This window comes from Trachypithecus francoisi, unplaced genomic scaffold, assembly GCF_009764315.1.
Source record: "Trachypithecus francoisi isolate TF-2019V2 unplaced genomic scaffold, Tfra_2.0 Lachesis_group1, whole genome shotgun sequence".
NCBI lineage: Eukaryota > Metazoa > Chordata > Mammalia > Primates > Cercopithecidae > Trachypithecus > Trachypithecus francoisi.
The window spans coordinates 3045914-3068027 of record NW_022681454.1 but is presented as its reverse complement, the minus strand read 5'-3'; the positions used below and the strand labels follow the sequence as shown (position 1 = coordinate 3068027).

The 22114-nt window shown below is 49.2% G+C and overlaps 1 protein-coding gene across 1 annotated transcript in view; it reads left to right on the top strand.

Moving 5' to 3' along the window:
- Positions 1–22114, top strand: part of NOP14 (NOP14 nucleolar protein) — a 31326-nt gene that overhangs the window by 3253 nt on the left and 5959 nt on the right. The window contains exons 2-13 of the mRNA XM_033213519.1: positions 4532–4666; positions 5512–5653; positions 9892–10031; positions 11150–11284; positions 12259–12381; positions 14734–14865; positions 16069–16348; positions 17884–18014; positions 18677–18762; positions 19726–19861; positions 20674–20775; positions 21675–21828. Coding sequence (XP_033069410.1) covers positions 4532–4666; positions 5512–5653; positions 9892–10031; positions 11150–11284; positions 12259–12381; positions 14734–14865; positions 16069–16348; positions 17884–18014; positions 18677–18762; positions 19726–19861; positions 20674–20775; positions 21675–21828 — 1696 coding nt within the window. The remainder of the gene's footprint in view (positions 1–4531; positions 4667–5511; positions 5654–9891; positions 10032–11149; positions 11285–12258; positions 12382–14733; positions 14866–16068; positions 16349–17883; positions 18015–18676; positions 18763–19725; positions 19862–20673; positions 20776–21674; positions 21829–22114) is intronic.

Below are 22114 nucleotides of genomic sequence, written 5' to 3'. Positions count from 1 at the left end.
TCCATACAGACTTCATCAAGTAGTACAAGCCAGCACATGTAATGTGCTCCCATCTGATTGCCAGCTAGACCTTGTGATTTAAATGGTGAGATGTTTTACTTTTGCTTTTTTTTTTTGAGACAGAGTCTCGCTATCGCCCAGGCTAGAGTGCAGTGACGTGATCTCGGCTCACTGCAAGCTCCACCTTCCGGGTTCACACCATTCTCCTGCCTCAGCCTCCTGAGTAGCTGGGACTACAGGCACCCACCACCACGCCTGGCTAATTTTTTGTATTTTTAGTAGAGACAGGGTTTCACTGTGTTAGCCAGGATGGTCTCGATTTCCTGACCACGTGATCCACCTGCCTCAGCCTCCCAAAGTGCTGGGATTACAGGTGTGAGCCACCACGCCCAGCCTGTTTTAAATTTTTACTCTGCAGATAAAGAATGGTGAAGGTGACCAGGCATGGTGGCTCACACCTGTAATCCCAGCACTTTGGAAGGCCCAGGCAGGCGGATCATCTGAGGTCAGGAGTTCAAGACCAGCCTGGCCAACGTGGTGAAACCCCGTCTCTACTAAAAAGTACAAAAATTAGCCAGGTGTGGTGGCTGGCACCTTAGTCCCAGCTACTTGGGTGGCAGAGGCAGGAGAATTGTTTGAACCTGGGAGGTGGAGGTTGCAGTGAGCCGAGATAAAGCCATTGCGCTCAAACCTGGGGGACAAGAGTGAGACTTCTCTTAAAAAAAAAAAAAAAAAAAGAATGGTGAAGGTTCAGAGAGCTTAACCTGATCAGTACTGTGTATGGTTCACTGTCAGCACCCAGCAGGATCCCGCTCTGGAATGACTCCTAACAGAAGTAGAGAAAACGGGCGACAGTGATGGAGCCCTCTGGTCTGTCTGGAGACACTCGCTGTCTTTAGACTCTGGTTCAGGAAATTGTACCCAAGGTTTTTTTTTTTTTTTTTTGAGACGGAGTCTCTGTCGCCCAGGCTGGAGTGCAGTGGCGCAGTCTCAGCTCACTCTAAACTCCACTTCCCGAGTTCACGCCATTCTCCTGCCTCAGCCTCCCAAGTAGCTGGGACTACGGGTACCCACCACCACGCCCGGCTAATTTTTTTTGTATTTTTAGTAGAGACGGAGTTTCACCCTGTTAGCCAGGATGGTCTCGATCTCCTGACTTGTGATTCGCCTGCCTCAGCCTCCCAGAGTGCTAGGATTACAGGCGTGCACCACCGCTCCTGCCCCCAAAGGTGTTTCTAACAAACATTGTTTAGCACTGCCACGGTTTTTTTTGTTTAGCACTGCCACGGTAGGAAGTTACTAGGGATTAATCATTCAGCATGTCTCATTGAAAGAAATTGGTTTTTGAAACATTCTTGAAGAAAACGACGAAAATTGCCTTTGGAAGTGTTTGTTGAACTAATGGATGGTTTCCTACTCTTCAGGCAGCAGAGTGGTTTTTCATGCATTTTAAGTGTAATAATAGCACTTTCACATTTCAAAGTGAGATAAGAGAAATGGTTTTTTTACATCCTTTTCTCCTGTCCACATGATGAATACTGCGGTTGACCTCTCCAGGTGGAATGTGCTGTAAATGGAAAGGAGGGCCAAGGTGTGCTTCTGTCCCTGCTGGAGCATCTTCTGCTCTTGCCCAGCTGCTTCTTAACCCCTTCCACTCTCCTTTCCTCCTCTTCCAGCTCCTGGTTTTGACCTTAAATGTGGGTTTCTTAGCCTTTAAATTCATTTCCAACCCTGGGGAAGTGACCTATGTCTGGAGCAAAATCTGGCCTGTCCCCTCCTGAAACAGAACTTGGAACCAGAGTGGCAGTGACCAAGTCACCACATTCTCCCTCCCTCCTGCCCCCCACGCTCACATTCTTTTTTTTTTTTTTTTTTTTTTTTTTTTGAGACGGAGTCTGGCTCTGTCGCCCAGGCTGGAGTGCAGTGGCCGGATCTCAGCTCACTGCAAGCTCCGCCTCCCAGGTTCACGCCATTCTCCTGCCTCACCCTCCCGAGTAGCTGGGACTACAGGCGCCTGCCACCTCGCCGGGCTAGTTTTTTGTATTTTGTATTTTTATTTTTTTTTTTTAATTTTTATTTTTGAGACGGAGTCTCGCTCTGTGGCCCAGGCTAGAGTGCAGTGGCCGGATGTCAGCTCACTGCAAGCTCCGCCTCCCAGGTTTCCGCCGTTCTCCTGCCTCAGCCTCCCGAGTAGCTGGGACTACAGGCGCCCGCCACCTCGCCTGGCTAGTTTTTTGTATTTTTTAGTAGAGACGGGGTTTCACCGTGTTAGCCAGGATGGTCTCGATCTCCTGACCTCGTGATCCGCCCGTCTCGGCCTCCCAAAGTGCTGAGACTACAGGCTTGAGCCACCGCGCCCGGCCTTTTGTATTTTTTAGTAGAGACGGGATTTCACCGTGTTAGCCAGGATGGTCTCGATCTCCTGACCTCGTGATCCACCCGTCTCGGCCTCCCAAAGTGCTGGGATTACAGGCTTGAGCCACCGCGCCCGGCCACTCACATTTTTTCAAAGTGACTTCACAAATTAGAGGAATCCCTGAAGAAGAAAAGGAACACTTAAGTCTGGGGTTAGATCAGAGGTGTGGAGTGTCTGCCGAGGCACCAGTTTGTGGTGGGTTTGTAAAACCACTGAATTGGATCATTCCAAGGGCCTTCCACTGCGTCAAGATTTTGGCTTGGTGCCATTTCCTTTTGGAATTGCCGTGTAAACACCAGTGTAATGGCAGTTCCTTAGCAAATAGAAGTTCTGCAGCAGAAAAGAGTTTGCAATGTGGCCATCTCGGGTTGCAGAGGCCACTCATTCTTCACTCACCTCTGTCTTCTCCCTGCTTTAGGGAATTCAACGTCCAGGACAGCCAACTTTGAATACTATTAAACTTGGTCTTTTTTTGTTGCTGCTAGGAAAATAACCGAATTATTTGATACTTGCTCTCTCTATTTAAAATATTGCTTCTCTTGGTTTTCCAAAGGTGAAGCCCCTAAACTATGACCTCGCTAACTTGTTTATGGCCTTGTGTCTAGTGTGAACCCACAACTGTACATTTCTTTTTTTTTTTTTTTTTTTGAGACGGAGTCTCGCTCTGTCGCCCAGGCTGGAGTGCAGTGGCCGGATCTCAGCTCACTGCAAGCTCCGCCTCCCAGGTTTACGCCATTCTCCTGCCTCAGCCTCCCGAGTAGCTGGGACTACAGGTGCCCACCACCTCGCCCGGCTAGTTTTTTGTATTTTTTAGTAGAGACGGGGTTTCACTGTGTTAGTCAGGATGGTCTCGATCTCCTGACCTCATGATCCGCCCGTCTCGGCCTCCCAAAGTGCTGGGATTACAGGCTTGAGCCACCGCGCCCGGCCACAACTGTACATTTCTTAGGAGTACCTCTGATGGGAAATAGTACCCTCCTCTGAAGGGGTGACCTGCCCCTCCACACCTGTGGGTGCTTCTCGTTAGGTGCAACGAGAGACTTGAGAAAAAAAATAAGACACAGACAAAGTATAGAGAAAGAAAAGCGGGGCCCAGGGGACCGGCGCTCAGCTTACAGAGGACCCGCGCCGGCCCTGGTCTCTGAGTTCCCTCAGTATTTATTGATAATTATCTTTACCATCCAAAAGATAAGGGAGTGGCTGGACAATAGGATCATTGTAGGGAGGAAATCAGCAGTAAGACACATGACCAAAAATCCCTGTGACATGAATAAGTTTAAAGGAAAATGCTGTGCCTTGAGACACATATGCAAACTCTCCATAAACCTTTTAGCAGCATTGCTCCAGCAAGTCCCACCTTATTCCTAAAGGCGGTTTCTCCTTGCTCAGTAAACAAAGCATACAGTCGGGTTTTACACGGAGATGTTCCATTGCCCAGGGACGGGCAGGAGACAAATGCTTTTCTTCTGTTTAAGATTAAGAGAATGATGATGACCTTTAACCAGCAAGCAGCCTTTAGGCACTTGTTTAACCAAGCACATCCTGCACAGCCCAATATCCATTAAGCCTTGAGTCACCACAGCACATGTCTCTTGTAAGGACAAGATTGGGAGTAGGGTCACAGATGAACAGCATCTCAAATACAGAACAAAATGGAGTCTCTTACGTCCACTTCTTTCTGTATAGACACAGTAACAGGCTGATCTCTCTCTCTTTTCCCCACACTCTTCTATGATGGAAAGAGTCTAAACCCATTTCCACTTTTCCAAAAGATTCTGGCGTAAAGTGCACACATCCTTAAACTTTAAGGCAGCTGGGCTGAGGGGGCCGTTCATGCCTTGAGCTTGGCTAGTGTGCTTTTGTTTACCCTTCCTTTTGGCACCGATAGACTCTAAAGAGGAAAAGAAAGTGATCGCCCCATTATCACTGAGAGTTGTTTGCTCTTCTCAGAATTCTGTCACTAGTAGAGAAAGCCTGTCATGGATGAAAGCAGCTTGTGTGTGAACTTTACTATCACTGCATAGCCCTGAACTTTAAAGTATGCTCTGTTCTGATGTCCCCTGTAGTGGAAATCACAAGAGTTTTTGTGAGATTGTTTTCTGACCTGTTTTCCAGCGTACACAGACTTTACTAAAGGAGTACAAAGAAAGGGATAAGTCCAATGTATTCAGAGATAAACGCTTGGGAGAATACAACAGCAGCATGAGCCCCGAGGAGAAGATGATGAAGAGGTTTGCTCTGGAACAGCAGGTATGGAAAGAAACTGGAGGAGGGTTTTTGCTGTACATTGCACAGGGAAGTCAAGCCCAAGGAGAAGGCTGATTCTGCACATTGTGCATGTTCCTGGGCACTTGGAAGGTCCAGGGGATAGCCCTTGATTCCTGTGCCTTATCTGACTAGGCCAAAGGAGAAGCAGCTTCTTCTGTACATGTTAGCTGAATGGATAAATCCCTTAACTCTACTACATGGCAGCAGTGTGCACAGGAGTTCTCAGCTGAGCTGCTGCCTTCAGCTCCATTGGGTAGAGAGCAAGTGGTCTGAGCAGCATGGCTAGAGTGGAAACTGGGCCCTGGGCTTATTTAAGAATTGCCCTCCATGAGGCCAGGCGTGGTGGTTCACGCCTGTAATCCCTGCACTTTGGGAGGCTGAGGCAGGTCGATCACGAGGTCAGGAGATCAAGACCATCCTGGCCAACATGATGAAACCCTGTATCTACTAAAAATACAAAAATTAGCCAGGCATGGTGGCACATGCATATAATTCCAGCTACTCAGGAGGCTGAGGCAGGAGAATTGCTTGAACTGGGGAGTCAGAGGTTGCAGTGAGCCCAATTCACGCCACTATACTCCAGCCTGGGGGACAGAGCGAGACTCCATCTCAAAAACAAAAAAAAAAAGAATTCCCCTCCATGAGTTCCGTTTCTGTCTGAATCATGAATCATTGCTTAGTTGACCCAGAATACTCTTTAAGGCTGCTTAGGATTCATTGTCATATTTCAAATATAAAGGAAATATATATATATATCTCTCTTTTTTTTTTTTTGCTGTGAAATGGAAGTGGTCATTTTAGGAAACCTTTTTTTTTTCTTCTGTCAGCGACATCATGAGAAAAAAAGCATCTACAATCTAAATGAAGATGAAGAATTGACTCATTATGGCCAGTCTTTGGCAGACATCGAGAAGCATAATGACATTGTGGACAGTGACAGCGATGCTGAGGATCGAGGAGCGTTGTCTGGTGAGGCTGGGGTGCCCTGCACGGGCCTGTGGGCATGGAGCCAGGGAGAGTCTGTTCCTTGTTGGACCTTCTGCTCTTAGAGACTAGAGAAAGTTATTGCGTGAAAGTTTTACTGATCATTAACCTCTCCATAAGTTTCGCAGGTGACAGTTTTTATGTTTTTTTGTTTTTTAAGAAAAAAAAGCTGTGGGGAGAACCCACGTCACTGACTCCAGGTGGCTCACTGAATGCACTACTTTGCTCACCCTACTTTATCAATCCCAGCCTAATATTTGTATCAGTGGTATTGATGGAGTTCCTTGAGCCTGTACCTACTGTGGAATTATAGCAGTTTTAGGAAAATCATATTGAGCCTCGTATCTGAAGATAACAACATGAAACAGATAAAATTTGGCCTTAAATAATGTTAACAGAGTCTTAAGATTCAGTTCAGGACTGTCTTGAACCCTGTGTATAAGGTTGCAGTCATGACATCAACTACTTGACATTTCTTGTTAGAGTAGGTCCCATTTTCCGGTGTCTTCAGAACAAAGGTGTACAAATCTAAAACTGACTCTAAAAGCTGTGTCTTGTTAGTGTGTGAAAGTTAAGGCATTAAAGCCTGGGGCTGCCTTCTGATATTTGGCTAATCCAAGGGGCAGAAGGCTTAGGAGTTAGGGCAGCAAACATGTGGTGCAGAACCTGTCATCTGCAGCACACCGGGAGGAGACCCCGCCGCTGCTCGGCTTCACAGGCGTGAAGAGAATGGCCAGTTATTTTAACCTCCGTGCCTTTCTCTTTGCTCTTTTCATTGTTCAAGACTTCTTGTGGACCCTTAGCTGTAAAACGTGCTCCCTGGGGAGATCCTAATTCCCTGAGAGTGGAGGTAACTGCCTTGGTGTGAGTTGGGCGAGTGGCAGTCACCTTATTGGCAGGAGGCGCCGTGGTGCGCCCGTGACTGGGGGAGGCGCCGTGGTGCGCCGCGGACTAGAGAAGGCGCCGCGGTGCGCCCGTGACTGGGGGAGGCGCCGCGGTGCGCCCGTGATTGGAGGAGGCGCCGCGGTGCGCCCGTGACTCGGGGAGGCGCCGCCGTGCGCCCGTGACTGGGGGAGGCGCCGCCGTGCGCCCGTGACTGGGGGAGGCGCCGCGGTGCGCCCGTGATTGGAGGAGGCGCCGCGGTGCGCCCGTGACTCGGGGAGGCGCCGCCGTGCGCCCGTGACTGGGGGAGGCGCCGCGGTGCGCCCGTGACTCGGGGAGGCGCCGCGGTGCGCCCGTGATTGGAGGAGGCGCCGCGGTGCGCCGGTGATTGGAGGAGGCGCCGCCGTGCGCCCGTGACTGGGGGAGGCGCCGCCGTGCGCCCGTGACTGGGGGAGGCGCCGCGGTGCGCCGGTGATTGGAGGAGGCGCCGCCGTGCGCCCGTGACTGGGGGAGGCGCCGCCGTGCGCCCGTGACTGGGGGAGGCGCCGCGCTGCGCCCGTGACTCGGGGAGGCGCCGCGGTGCGCCCGTGACTGGGGGAGAAGTAGGACTCAGTTTCTCCCAGTAACACGTCCTGGGAATTCAGCTATTCATTCCTGATTTCCTGTCCTTTGATTTTGATTATGAGCTCACCAAAACCCAGGTAATTTTTATAAAAGAAAAGCCTCTTACATGTGAAAATAAATACACTGAATTTGTCATGAGGAGACAAATTCTGTTTTGTTCAACTGTCACATGATCTGTTCTCTTAGATTAGGAGAATTTCATCTTAAAAACCACCCCTTGAGCACTTTACCGCTGCAGAAGCTGAGACTAAGGACAAGAGTTGGTGGTACTTGCTCAGGCTTCGTAGCCAGAGGGGGCGGGGCTTCAAATCCCAAGTAGCCTGACTCCTAAATTGTAGCTGCTGTGTGCTGTTTTACACTGAATACAGACTTTTCACCTACTGTAAAATATACTGTTTGGACTTTCAAATAAATAGATACATAAAAAATCTTTCTAACCAAATCCTAATACAAACTCATTAAGGGAGGATTTTTTTTTTTTAATAATCCTTTTCTGAGTCTTTTATATAATTAATACAAGCTTATTAGTTGGCATTTTGCTCATCTTTTAAGAAACTATTATGATGGTACATATATAACGTGGAATAGTATGCAGCCATAAAAAAGAATGAGATCATGTCTTTTGTGGGAACGTGAATGGAACTGGAGGCCATCCATCATCCTTAGCAAACTAACTCAGGAACAGAAAACCAAATACCACACTTTCTCACTTGTAAGTGGGAGCTAAATGATGAGAACTCTTGAACACAAAGAAGGAAACAGCAGGCAAGGGGATCTAGAGAGGGAGGGAAAGGAGCAGAAAAGATCACCGTTGGACTTAGTACCTGGGTGATGAAATGATCTATACAACAAACCCCCATGACACGAGTTTACCTGTGTAACAAACCTTCATATGTACCCCCAAACCTAAAATAAAAGTTAAAAAAAAAAAAAAAGAAAATAGCGTGATCGACCTTGGATTACTAGGGTACTAAATAGTGTTTTCTGATATGCTTAGTTTTCCAGGAAGGAAATCATTAGTTTCTGGAAATCAGGAATCATTCATTCATTCACTTACCAATGCCGGTTTATGTGCCAGGCACTGTTCTCGGTTCCAGAGAAATGGCAGTGTCAAAACAGAAAGCTGTGCCCTCCTTCAGCTCACATTGTATGGGGAGACCCAAACATTAAACAAATATGTCACCAAATTGTGCTGTCTGATCAAAGGTGGAAGTGCTGTGGAGGAAAAAGCAGGAAAGGGCAGCACGTGCCATTGAGGCATCTTGTTCAGCCTCATTGGAGGGTGGTAGCATGACCGTGGCTCACTGCAGCCTTGGTTTCCTGGGCTCAAGCAATCCTCCCATCTCAGCCTCCAGACTAGCTGGGTCTACAGGTGTGTGCTACCATGCCTGACCAAGATTTTGGCTTTTACTTGAGAAAAGGAGTCAGGGTATTGGAGCCAAGGAATCGCATAGTGTGACAAGACAAGGCCAATGGGATTTCCCAGCAAACTGGATACAGGTGTGGGAGACAGGCATCAAGGACGACTCCAAGGGTGTGTGGCCTAAGCACCTGGGAAGATAGAATTGCCATTTGTTGCGATGAGAAGACTGTGGGATAGATGGGTTTGGGGGGAGTTTGAAATGCCTGCTAGACATCCACGGTGCAGTGCTGGAGGTGCAGTCAAGTTCAGGGAGAATGCAGGCTGAAGACAGGAACTGGGTCCTGTCAGCACAGAGACTGAATGAGGCTGCCAAGGGAATACGAGTAGTTAGAGGACAGACAGCAGGAACTGCGACCTGAAGAGTTGGAGAAGAGGAGACACTGAGGCCCTGGTGGCAGAGTTGGGCTAGAAGCCAAGAAGAGAAAGCTTTTCTAGAAGGAGTGGTGAATGTGTTGAGCACTGCTGGTAGTGAGAGGAAGACTGAGAACGGACCCATCACTCAGGCAAGACGGCATTTCAGAGGAGACGCGGGGGAGAGTCAGAGAGGGATGAAGAGAAAGGAGAGAGAGGGCGTTGAGAAGGGAGTGGAGGTGGGGAGCCCAGGCAGGCACCAGGCTAGGGCCCTGCTGGTCAGGGAGCTGCTGGCATGCTGGAGGCCCAAGTTGGAGAAACCATCTTAACATTTGTTATTTGTTATGATGTGGGCCTTTGGATGCATCATTTCCCATCTGAGCCTCTTTTTTCCATAGGAGAAATTGGATTTTTAAAGGTTTATTTTATTCCAAATGTGATGTTTCCTACAATGTTTAATTTCTCTTCTGCCCTAGTGAGTAGGGCAGACTGAAGATCGGTGGCCCTGGTAGATGATTCCTGCTCCTGCTCTTAGCTCAGGGCTTTGGAGTCTCCAGGCCCTGCCCAGGGAGCTGGGAGGGACCCAGACTGTGCCACTGATCCTAGGCGACGCCCCCACCAAGACCCTGGAGCCAGCTTGCTCTGGGCTTGCCAGTCTTCACTAGAACCAGCACAATCAAAAATAGGTGCTCGGTGTTTCCAGCCACTTGGATTATAGCCAGTTGGGAGTGTAATGGGTCTGGGTTTTCTCAGAGTGGCTTACCTTGGGTATTTCTCAAGTGCCATTGTGCCTGTGGTCTCAGGCCAGGCTGTTGCGTGTGAGCATTTTTTTCCTCAGATATGGAATTTTCCAGAGCACTGTGGGGGAAGCGCTGGCAGAGTGCTAAGGAAGCGCCTCCCACAGCGGGACTGGGCTTCATGGGGGTTTCTGCCTCTCGTCCAGCTGAGCTGACTGCTGCCCACTTCGGAGGCGGCGGCGGGCTCCTCCACAAGAAGACTCAACAGGAAGGCGAGGAGCAGGGGAAACCCAAGTCTCGGAAGGAGCTGATTGAAGAGCTCATTGCCAAGTCAAAACAAGAGAAGGTGGGTTAGCGAGTGTTCTTGACCATCTTCTCCGTGGTAAGACAGGCTCACCAAGAGGTGTTCGAGCTTTTTTTCCCTGTACATTTTTAGGCTGTGTTTAATATTTTATATGAGTTTAATAAAAGCATTTATTGTGAATAGGAATTTAAAAAATCACATAAAGCATATACCTCTGACAGGTTTTGGTTCTTTTGCCTTTTTTTGGTTTAAATTTTGTTTTTTTTTTTTTTGTTTTGTTTTTTGTTTTTTTTTTTTTTTGAGGCGGAGTCTCGCTCTGTCGCCCAGGCTGGAGTGCAGTGGCCAGATCTCAGCTCACTGCAAGCTCCGCCTCCCGGGTTTACGCCATTCTCCTGCCTCAGCCTCCCGAGTAGCTGGGACTACAGGCGCCCGCCACGTCGCCCGGCTAGTTTTTGTATTTTTAGTAGAGACGGGGTTTCACGGTGTTAGCCAGGATGGTCTCGATCTCCTGACCTCGTGATCCGCCCGTCTCGGCCTCCCAAAGTGCTGGGATTACAGGCTTGAGCCACCGCGCCCGGCCAATTTTGTTTTATTTTGAGATGTGGTCTCTGTTGCCCAGGCTGGAGTACAGTGGCACGATCAAAGCTCACTGTAGCCTCAAACTCCTGCGCTCAAGGATCACGTGATCCTCCCACGTCAGCTCCCCAAGTAGCTAGGGGGCACCACCATGCCCAGCTAATGTTCTATGTTTTGTGGAGATGGGGATCATGCTGTGTGGACCAGGCTGATCTCAAACTCCTGGCCTCAAGCAGTCCTCCCACCTTGGCCTAGTTCCAAAGCACAGGGTGAGCCACCGCACCTGGCATGGATGGGTTTTTTGTTGTTGCTGGTTTTAATATCTGACGTGTACCCAGAAAATCACTTTTTATTCATTTGCCATGAACTGCTCAGAGTATCTAAATTAATGGTTTATGGCAGGAAATGATTTCCGTCTGATGAGATTGTGTAGCTTTGCATTTAAAATACTAGTTTCTCCTGGCCTCTTTCCTCTGTTGAAACGTTTGGTGCCGACTGAGTGGTCGCTGTGTGTGTCCTTGGCACTGACATTGGGCCTCTGGTTGAAGTCCAATGGTAATGATGTGTCTGATTTTTTTTCCCAGAGGGAGAGACAAGCTCAACGAGAAGATGCCCTCGAGCTCACAGAGAAGCTAGACCAAGACTGGAAAGAAATTCAGACTCTTCTGTCCCACAAAACTCCCAAGGCAGAGAACAGAGATAAAAAGGAGAAACCCAAGGTGGGAGCCAAGAGACTGAAACATTCACTTACTGAACCTGGCTGACTGACTTTGTCCTGAGAAAGGGCTGTTGCCTTCAGGACACGTCTCTGTTGAACATTGATATTGAATTAGCTGCTACGTGTAATCTTGGGGTGGAAGTAGATTCAGTTACTTGAGTCTCTATTCCAAGTGAATTCAACTGAAGAAAGGGGTGTTTCTGGATGGAAGAAGTACTTCAGGGTGGACACATCAGAACAGGTGTCTGAACTTCCCTGTGGTGCGTTTGTCTGTTGATACATAATACATACACTTAATATACATTTACTTACTTTTTCCCCTATAAACAATGCTTGTTTCGTACTGCATTCTCTTTAGTCTCAAGTGTTGGGAAATGCTGCATTTGTTTAAGAAACTGGGTTCTCAGAGAAATCTAGATTTTGCCAGATTAGTGTCATGTGGTCATCTGTACATCTTTGTGAGTCACCCTTGCTATTACTGTTACTTTACCTAATTTCCCATGTTTAGGGCGTAATGCCTGGATAAGTAGTATTTTTGTTGTTGTTTGAGACTGAGTCTCGCTGTGTCACCCAGGCTGGAGTGTAGTGGTGCAATCTTGGCTCACTGCAATCTCCACCTCCCGGGTTCAAGCGATTCTCTTGCCTCGGCCTCCCAAAGTGCTGAGATTACAGGCGTGAGCCACTGTGCCCAGCCTGTTTTTGTTAAAGCAGGTGTATTCTGAGAAGAATTTTTCTAGGGCTAAACAAATTCTTTGTGACCAGATATCCACTGATTTTGCAATCCTCAAGGCTGATGAGAACAGTTTTCTCTCTCGAAGAAAAGATGTAGATGTGGCTTAACTACTTCAATAACATTATCCAGCCATTACTAGAATCCAGCCATTACTAGAATCCAGCCATTACTAGAAGGTGCTTTTCTTTTTGTAAAATAAGAAATATATTTTTAGAATGAAAAATTTCTTCTTTCTGCCTTAGCCCGATGCATATGACATGATGGTCCGTGAGCTTGGCTTTGAAATGAAGGCACAGCCCTCTAACCGGATGAAGACGGAGGCGGAATTGGCAAAGGAAGAGCAGGAGCGCCTCAAGAAGCTGGAGGTAGGGTGGCAGCGCCCCAGGAGCAGGGCTGTGCTGCTGTCCGTCCACAGCCCCTTCTCCATTTTGCACGACGGGCTGAAGAGAATACTCTGTTTGATCAGTGGAATATTTTAGTCCATTTAAAGTTTATATTTATTCATGATTACTTTTTTTTTCCTTTTTTTTGAGACGGAGTTTCACTCTGTCCCCCAAGCTGGAGTGCAGTGGCGCAATCTCGGCTCACTGCAAGCTCCACCTCCCGGGTTCACGCCATTCTCCTGCCTCAGCCTCCTGAGTAGCTGGGACCACAGGCACCCGCCACCACACCTGGCTAATTTTTTTGTATTTTTAGTAGAGACGGGGTTTCACCATGTTAGCCAGGATGGTCTCAATCTCCTGAACTCGTAATCTGCCCGCCTTGGCCTCTCAAAGTGCTGGGATTACAGGCATGAGCCACCGCACCCGACATGAATAACTTTTTATTTCTGATCATAAAAGCAAAAACAAAATAAAATAAAAATGATACCCAAGGACAGCAAATTAAAAGTGGACATTTTATTTATTTTTTTTGAGACAGAGTTTCACTCTGTTGCCGAGGCTGGAGTGCAGTAGCATGATCTTGGCTCACTACAACCTCTGCCTCCCAGGTTCAAGCAATTGTCCTACCTCAGCCTCCTGAGTACCTGGCATTACAGCTGCCCCCACTACGCCCAGCTAATTTTTGTATTTTTAGTAGAGATGGGATTTCACTATGTTGGCCAGGCTGGTCTCAAACTCCTGACCTCAAGCGATCCACCCATCTTGGCCTCACAAAGTGCTGAGATTACAGGCATGAGCCACGGTGCCCCGCCAAAAATGGACATTCCTTAATAATTACTCTATCCCAAAACATCTACTAACAATGTAATGAGTATATTATCTCGTAAGGTTTTTTTAAATGCAGTTTTAAAAAATTCATTGCATTAAAACAAAAACAAAGTAAAGACACTTCTGCAGCTGGCTGAGTTTTTCGTTTGTTTTTTGTTGTTGTTTGTTTTGTTTTCCAAGACAGAGTCTTGCTCTGTCACCCAGGCTGGAGTACAGTGGCACGATCTCGGCTCACTGCAACTTCTGCCTCCCAGGTTTAAGCAGTTCTCCTGCCTCAGCCTCCCAAGTAGCTGGGATTACAGGCACGTGCCACCACACCCAGCTAATTTTTGTATTTTTAATAGAGACGGGGTTTCACCATGTTGGCCAGGCTGGTCTTGAACTCCTGACCTCAGGGGATCCACCCGCCTTGGCCTCCCAAAGTTCTGGGATTACAGGTGTGAGCCACTGCACCCAACCTCATTTGTTTTTTTTTTTAAACAAGGTCTGTATTGCCGTGACTGGAATGTAGTGGCACGATCACAGCTCACTGCAGCCTCGACCTCCCAGGCTCAGGCAGTCCTTCTGCCTCTGCCTTGCAGGTAGCTGGGACCACAGACTCACACCACTGTGTGCAGCTAATTTTCTTTTTTCTTTTTTTTTTTTGAGATGGAGTCTCACTCTGTCGCCCAGCTAGAGTACAGTGGCACAATCTTGGCTCACTGCAAACTCACCTCCTGGGTTCAAGTGATTCTCCTGCCTCAGCCTCCTGAGTCGCTGGGATTACAGGCGCCTGCCACCATGCCCGGCTAATTTTTGTATTTTTAGTAGAGACAGGATTTTGCCATGTTGGCCAGGTGGTCTTGATCTCCTGACCTCAGGTGATCACCTTACCTCAGCTTCCCAAAGTGCTAGGATTACAGGTGTGACCCACTGCGCCTGGCCCCAGCTAATTTTTTAAAATTATTTGTATGATGAGCATCTCCTTATGTTGCTTCAGCTGTTCTCAATCTCAAACTCCTGGGCTCAACTGAGCCTCCCACCACGGCCTCCCACAGTGCTGGGGTTACAGGCATGAGCTGCCATCACACCTCGCTCAGCTGGCTGTTTTGACGTAACCACATCACTAGCTTCTTCCCATGTCAGTGTGCGGTCAAACAGTGGAGGCCCTGGAGCTGCTTGCTCTTGGTGTCCTGGCTCCTCTTCTCTCGGTGCGGCGGGTGATGAGTTCCAGTCAGGGCTGGCCTGCAGAATTTTGCTATGAAGACCTCAGAATAATAGGCTTGCCTGGTGACTGGAGAGTATTGGCCACAAAGTTTGAACAGTTGATTTTGTTAAATGAGGAACGTACTGCTTAGCAAGTATTTGCATGCCTGATTGAAAACTGCAGGCAGAAAGCAAGCTGGATGTACCAGGCTCACAGCTGGGAGGACCATAGGCCCAGCCCGCTGCCCAGGGCAGGACTGCATGCCTCCTCACCAAGTGTGGAGGAGTGTGCTCTAAGACATCTCATTTCTTCCTGCTCAGGCTGAGAGACTTCGAAGAATGCTTGGAAAGGATGAGGATGAAAATGTGAAGAAACCAAAACATATATCAGCAGATGATCTGAATGATGGCTTCATGCTAGATAAAGATGACAGGCGTTTGCTTTCCTACAAAGTAAGATATTTGCCTTCATTTTCTCTTTTTTTTCCTAATTTTTTGGTATTCATTTTAGGAATTAATTTTTTTTTTTTTTTTTTGAGACGGAGTCTCACTGTCACCCAGGCGGGAGTGCTGTGGCCGGATCTCAGCTCACTGCAAGCTCCGCCTCCCGAGTTCACGCCATTCTCCTGCCTCAGCCTCCCGGGTAGCTGGGACTACAGGCGCCGCCACCTCGCCTGGCTAGTTTTTTGTATTTTTAGTAGAGACGGGGTTTCACCATGTTAGCCAGGATGGTCTTGATCTCCTGACCTCGTGATCCGCCCGTCTCGGCCTCCCAAAGTGCTGGGATTACAGGCTTGAGCCACCGCGCCCGGCCAGGAATTTATTACAGTTGGGAATTTTAATTCTTTTTAACCAGTTTCTCTCAAGTTCTTTATCTGGGTGTTCACGGTATATCAAGTATCAAAACTTTAGAGAGGAGACTTTAACAATGGTGTGTGCATTCGCTTGCTCAGGCTCTGTCTCTCTCTGTCAAAGGAATACAGATAAAACTGATGACTTGGTTAACATCAACTACTTCTGTTAATAATGGCATGATTCTGTCTCCATGACCTCAGCATACTATCGAGGGAGCTAACTCAAGCTAGAGTTGTGAATTTTCTCTGAGTGATGTCATTGAGTTTCTGTGACTGGTGTAGTTTTTAATTCACGAACTTTATAAATTGATACCCTTTTTTCGTTTTAAGAGTGTATCAATGAGGGTCCAGGGAAGCAAAATAGGCAGGACAGGTTTCAAGCAGAAGAGTTCCACACCGGAAAATGGATACTGATAAAAACACTAGGTTACCTGGAGGAGCAGAAGGTGCAGCCCTCCCAAACGAGTGGTGGGTGCTGTAGACACTCCCAGTGCTCAAGCCCATGGCCACTGAACACCTTCCAAATCCTGATCCCATGCTGCTCCCTGGCAGAACCTGAACCTGGCCCAGCATCCTGCAGCAGGGTTCGCTGGGAGCTTGTAGCTCCTATGGCTCGAATAGCCTAGCAGCGGGTGGTGGGCAGGAGGCCTAATGCCAGTGGGCAAATGGAGCACATAGGTTTGTGTTCCTTGCAACCACATAGGAAGCACTGATGTGTGCTGCCTCTTGATGTGGCTGCGGAGATGGTCCAGTGGTTGTCTCTGCCTGTCCTGATGCCCTGTGGTTTCCACGCTCTTGGTAGGATGGAAAGATGAATGTCGAGGAAGATGGCCAGGAAGAGCAAAGCAAGGAAGCCAGTGACCCTGAGAGCAACGAGAAAGAAGGTGACAGTTCAGGCAGGGAGGACACAGAGGAGAGTGATAGTCCAGATAGCCACTCGGACCTGGAATCCAACGTAGAGAGCGAGGAAGAAAACGAGAAGCCAGCAGAAGAGCAGCGGCAAACTCCTGGGAGAGGGCTGATGAGCGGCAAGGAAAGAGCTGGAAAAGCTGCCAGAGACGAGCTGCCCTACACGTTCGCAGGTGGGCAAGTGCGTGGGTTTCCTCAGGTTCTGGGATAACCTTTATGACCTGGCCATAGCTGTGTGTGTTCGTCTCCCGCCCAGGAGGTGCATTTGTGGAGTGGGTACCAAGGATGCCCTTGGGAGTGCATGGACACACCCCGTGTCTGCTGAGCCAGGTCTTAGAGCGAGTGGTCATGTTAGTTTGTCACCGTGGTTCTGTGGGCCGGCCCCAGATGGGCCAGACGCATCTCTCTGTAGTGGTACCTTCACCTCCCTTGTAGCATACGGTCAGCCTCTTGTGGCGGACCAGAGAGCCAGGGCTGGGGAGGTGGGTGAGCATCTGTGAGAAGGCTTCCATGCTCCCACCTGGGCCTCCTGCTTGGCCACGTAACATTTTAGATGGAATATACCATGTTGTTTTGTCTAGTATCTGGAGAAAAACTGTCCAGGCCAGGTGCGTGGTTGACACCTGTGATTCCAACAGTTTGGGAGGCCAAGGTGGGTGGGTCACTTGAGCCTTGGAATTTGAGACCAGCCTGGGCAACATTGCAAAACCTCGTCCCTACCAAAAATATTAAAAATAAGCCTGGTGCAATGGCTTGTGCCTGTGTTCCCAGCTACTCAAGAGGCTGTGGTGGGAGGATCACTTGAGCCTGGGAGGCTGAGGTTGCAGTGAGCCACGATCACACCACTGCACTCCAGCCTGGGTGACAGAGCAGGACCCTGTCTCAAAAAAAAGAAAAAAATGGTCGGGTTCTAGTAAGCAATGCCGAATTGTCCTGTGCCGTAGGAGGCTTCCAGAGGAGAAGCTAGTGGTGAAGCTGGTCTCTGTGATGTGCCCTCTGGTGGCAAGAGTCTCATGAGCTGACACTGCGTGGCTCATAGTGGTTCCTTCCAGGTCTTTCCAAAGTGGTCTGGGCACTACACCCAGCGCCCTGCCCCCAAGATGCTCTGAAACTGTGGGTGTTTTAGCCAATTCCTAATAGAGGAAAGGCGGGAGGGCATTTCCTTATTAGCCTGTTCCCAGGTGTGTGATCGCTCCTGACAGCCCAGGTCAGGATGGCTGATACCCTCCAGATGCGCCAGAGCAAAAGCTGGTGGGTTTGTTGTGACTGTGAAGTAGAACAGTTATATAAAATTACCTCTATGTTAGCAGACATGTAAGTAATTCTCATTTCAAATGTTAAATGTGGGCCAGGTGCAGTGGCTCATGCCTGTAATCCCAGCACTTTGGGAGGCCAAGGTAGGCAGATCACCTGGGGTCAGGAGCTCGAGACCTGCCTGGCCGACATGGTGAAGCCCTCTCTCTACTAAAAATACACAAATTAGGTGGGCATGGTGGCAAGTGCCTGTAGTCCCAGCTACTCAGGAGGCTGGGGCAGGAGAATCACTTGAACCCAGGAGGCAGAAGTTTCAGTGAGCTGAGATCGCACCACTGCACTCCAGCCTGGGCAACAGAGCGAGACTCAGTCTCAAAGAATATATATATATAGATATGTGTATGTGTGTATATATAAAAGTGTTAAATGTGCAGTGTGTTTTGTGTTTTGACAGCCCCTGAATCCTATGAGGAACTGAGATCGCTATTGTTAGGAAGATCCATGGAAGAGCAGCTTTTGGTGGTGGAGAGAATTCAGAAGTGCAACCACCCGAGTCTCGCAGAAGGAAACAAGGCAAAACTAGAAGTATGTGGATGGAGTGTGTGTGGAGTCCTGGGAGTGTCGGCACAGCCCCATATGTGAATGCCAGAACTGCGTGAGGCTGTGCAACGGCCACGTGTGCCTCAGGCCAGATAGGGCCAGCCTGTCACCTGGTTACCTAGGATGATGGCTGGGAACACTTGCTGTGGCACAGGCAGAGGCCTCCCTTGGCTTCGACTCCTCTCTTAAGCCTCGTGCCAGACCCAGCCAGAGGCAGGCATGGGGACCTTCACCTTCATGTTACAGGGGAGGACACTAAGGTTCACATAGCCACAAGTGGCAGAGCCAGACTGCTGTCAGCTAGGTGGCTGTGATTGTGCCTTGCCTCTGTGAGAGGTGAATATTCCGTGAGGAGGGCGCCGTGCTGTGTGTGCTGCTCATGGTGCTTTCCTAGTGATGTACTGTCTGCTGTTCTACAGAAGGATGCACCTGACCCTTAGCTTTTGCCCCCTCTACACTTTCTAGTGCTTAGCAAGTTCTAGCAGTGTCTTTCCTTGCATGTTAGACGGCTGCTCGTGTCTGTAACCCTGGGCTCCCCTGCCCCACCTGGTTGTCACCAGAATGCAGGTGATCTGGAAGCTGTGTGCCTGTGGCTTTGTTCTTGGTGCTGAGCACTGAGCTTTATTTCCCAATTCATGTTCCTGCAGAAACTGTTTGGCTTTCTTTTGGAGTACGTTGGCGATTTAGCTACAGATGACCCACCAGACCTCAGAGTAATTGATAAATTGGTTGTGTAAGTAAAAAAGGTGTGTTATCTGGGATGTGGGGCTGAGCAGAACAATTTTTCTCCCATTTAGAGTCATAAAAACACATTCCAGAGTTACTAAGGTAGGTGGAATGGTGGTGTCAGCATGCCAGGTGGGCGGGTGGTCACCCAGGGTTTGTGAGTCTCACAGCACAAGTCAGCGTCTCACACATGCCGCTCCAGCCACTGTAGAGCTGGGACTGACTTTTAACCACAAACACGTTGATTTTGAAACAAGGGAACCCCTTTAGATTTGTGGCTGGGATGGGGGGGCTCATTGTAAGTTTCAAGCTCTGGGTGATGGAGAGATACTTGGAAAGCATGGTAGACACCCCGCCCCTCACCCCTCACTGAAACCCAGTTGGGTGGTTCTGCATGCCGGGGAGTGTGTCTGCATGGGGCCTTCCAGGGCGAGTTCCCGCCCTCGCTGCACTCTTAAGTCTGTGTGACCCACCCGGTGGCTCCCGGCCCCCGGGGCTGGTGGCTAGAATGCCAGAGGGGCAGAGTTCCCGGTTGAGAGGTGTGTGTTGCTGTCATGTCCGTGAGAGCACACACCAGCTCCCTGCCCTGTGCCGCACAGAGCTCTCCACGCCATCTTCTGTGTACATGGAGACACTATCAAAGAAGTGCCTGTCGTGAGGAATGAATGAGTTACTAGGGAAAGTGCCTTGGAGCTGTCCGCGGCAGCCGCCACACAGAGCGGCGCCCCAACAGCGCTGTTACCACAGATCAAACTGTTTCTCCCACCACCTCCAGTCCATAATGTTACGGCCGAGTTTTTAGGAAATGGCAGAAGTGAGTGTAGACTGTTAAGAATGCTGTTAGAAAAAGCAGATTCATCCAGTTCTTACTTGCTCAGTCAACAGGTGATTTCATAGGAAAATGGCTTGCAGGGTTTTTGTGTTTCTTATCTAAAGTCATTCTCTCCTGACTTACATTTCTGCTGAACAGGCACTTATATAATCTTTGCCAGATGTTTCCTGACTCTGCAAGTGACGCTGTCAGATTTGTTCTCCGAGATGCCATGCATGAGATGGAAGAAATGATTGAGACCAAAGGCCGGGCAACATTGCCAGGGTTGGACGTGGTAAGCAGAGTTCAGGGTAGTCACTGCCCCTGCCATGGAGGTTCTGTTTGGTATCAGGAGGCCGATGATGGGTACGATGCTCTTGGCCGCACCCTGTGCCTCCAGGGTGATCTGGAGTGAGCTGCGCGGCAGCGAGCCTGGGAGGGGAGGGCGCTCCTCCACTAGCCACGGACTAACGTGTGGGTCGTACAAGGAGATTCTGGTTTGATTCCACGTGAATGGTGCTGTATTTGGTCCAGTGACAGAAACGTCGGAAGGCAAATAGAACCACAATATTTTCCATAAAGGCCCAAGCCTTTGGACTGGTTTTAGTTGGTCTCGGTTTCTGTGTTATTCAAAGGTTGGGAGACATTTGAACACTAAGATTTTTAACAATTTTATAACAGCCTCATGCTGTATTTTCAGCTTTAGTAACTTTAAGGAAATACTTGCTGAGATATGCTCTTTATTGCCTGGTGTTTGTGTTGAAATGGATTCACAATAGTTAGCACAAGCTTAAAAATGTAGGTAGGACTTAGGTTAATGATTTTAATCCACTCCCCAAAACGGGATCTGAGCCCGTGTGTATAACCATTGCTGAGTGCTTCGGCGAAGGCTTCACCGGCCTCAGCACAGTGTCCTCACTGTACGTTTAGCTGTCTGACCCGTGGTGGTTGGATGCCTGTTCTGTGACACTGAGGCCGGAACTCTGGGCCAGGGAGATGCACCCTGTCCTCCCCCGAGCCTGTTCTTGGCTCCAGAGTGTGTTGGGGAGGGCATATGGATGGACTTCATTTACCACCTTTAACCTGTACGGTAACACTTCTTTTCAGCTCATTTATTTGAAAATCACGAGGTTGCTGTTTCCAACTTCCGACTTCTGGCACCCGGTGGTGACCCCTGCCCTCGTGTGCCTGAGTCAGCTGCTCACCAAGGTGCGTCCTCTCCACACACGGCAGGGGCCGGCCTGCTGCACCACGGGTGGCCAGAGCCACAGCCCCTCGGGGCCTTGTAGGACATGGGCGTGGCTGTTGAAGGGCCGCAGGGACTGAGCACTGGGGTTCGGCATGAGAGGGCCGGTCTAAAAGAGCCCTAGCTCGAGCAGCCCGAGGTGTGGGTGGGAGTGGGAGAGCCTGGTTTGGCACCTCAAGGTTACAGAGGGTGGGACCCCAGAAAACCACCTTTCGAGTTAGTGGTGAAGTTATCCAGTGTGATGATAAGGGCTTTTGTTCCCTTTTTGGCTTACAAAGTTCAAGCTGTTCCTTTTTCTTTATTAGGCATGTGATTGGTACATGCTTACTGCAGTCATCGTACGCTCTGTATGGGTGGAAGGAACTTTATAAATGGTACAGCTCTGGCCGGGCGCAGTGGCTCACGCCTGTAATCCCAGCACTTTGGGAGGCAGAGGCAGGCGGATTGCCTGAGGTCGGGAGTTAAAGACCAGCCTGGCCAACATGGTGAAACCCCCGTCTCTACTAAAAATACAAAAATTAGCTGGGTTTGGTGCCACATGCCTGTAATCCCAGCTACTCCGGGGGCTGAGGCAGGAGAATCACTGGAACCCGGTAGGTGGAGGTTGCAGTGAGCTGAGATCGTGCCATTGCACTCCAGCCTGGGCAACAGGAGTGAGACTCTGTCTCAGGGAAAAAAATCACTAAAGCTCTTTATGTTTTTGTCATCTCACTTGATCCTCTCAACACTGCCGTAAGGTGCGGGGTTCCCTCTGCACACGTGGAGCTCAGTGGGGTGCGTGGTTCACCAGGGAAGCTGGTGGTTGGCCTAGCCTGGCATGGCATCGTTCCAGGACAGTAACCCCCCAAATACTCTTTTCCAGTGCCCTGTCCTGTCCCTCCAGGACGTGGTGAAGGGCCTGTTCGTGTGCTGCCTGTTCCTGGAGTATGTGGCTTTGTCCCAGAGGTTTATACCTGAGCTTATTAATTTTCTGCTTGGGATTCTTTACATAGCAACTCCAAACAAAGCAAGCCAAGGTGAGTTGATTTGAAGAAGCTTCCTACCAATATTTTATACTTTAGAGTTTTTTAAAGTAGTTCATACTCATTGTAGAAGGTTTAGAATATGGAAGAGTAGAGGAAGCATACAAACCTGCCACCTGCCGTCCTGAGTGGCACCCTCTTTCCCTCTGTGTGAGCGTGTGCACACGCCACGTGGGGAAAAGCAGCGCTGCTGGTGACCTGTGCTGTCCAGCGTGTTCTCCAGTGGCCAGAGCCTGAACTGAGACATGCCCTACGTGTGACATATGCCCAGGTGGCGAAG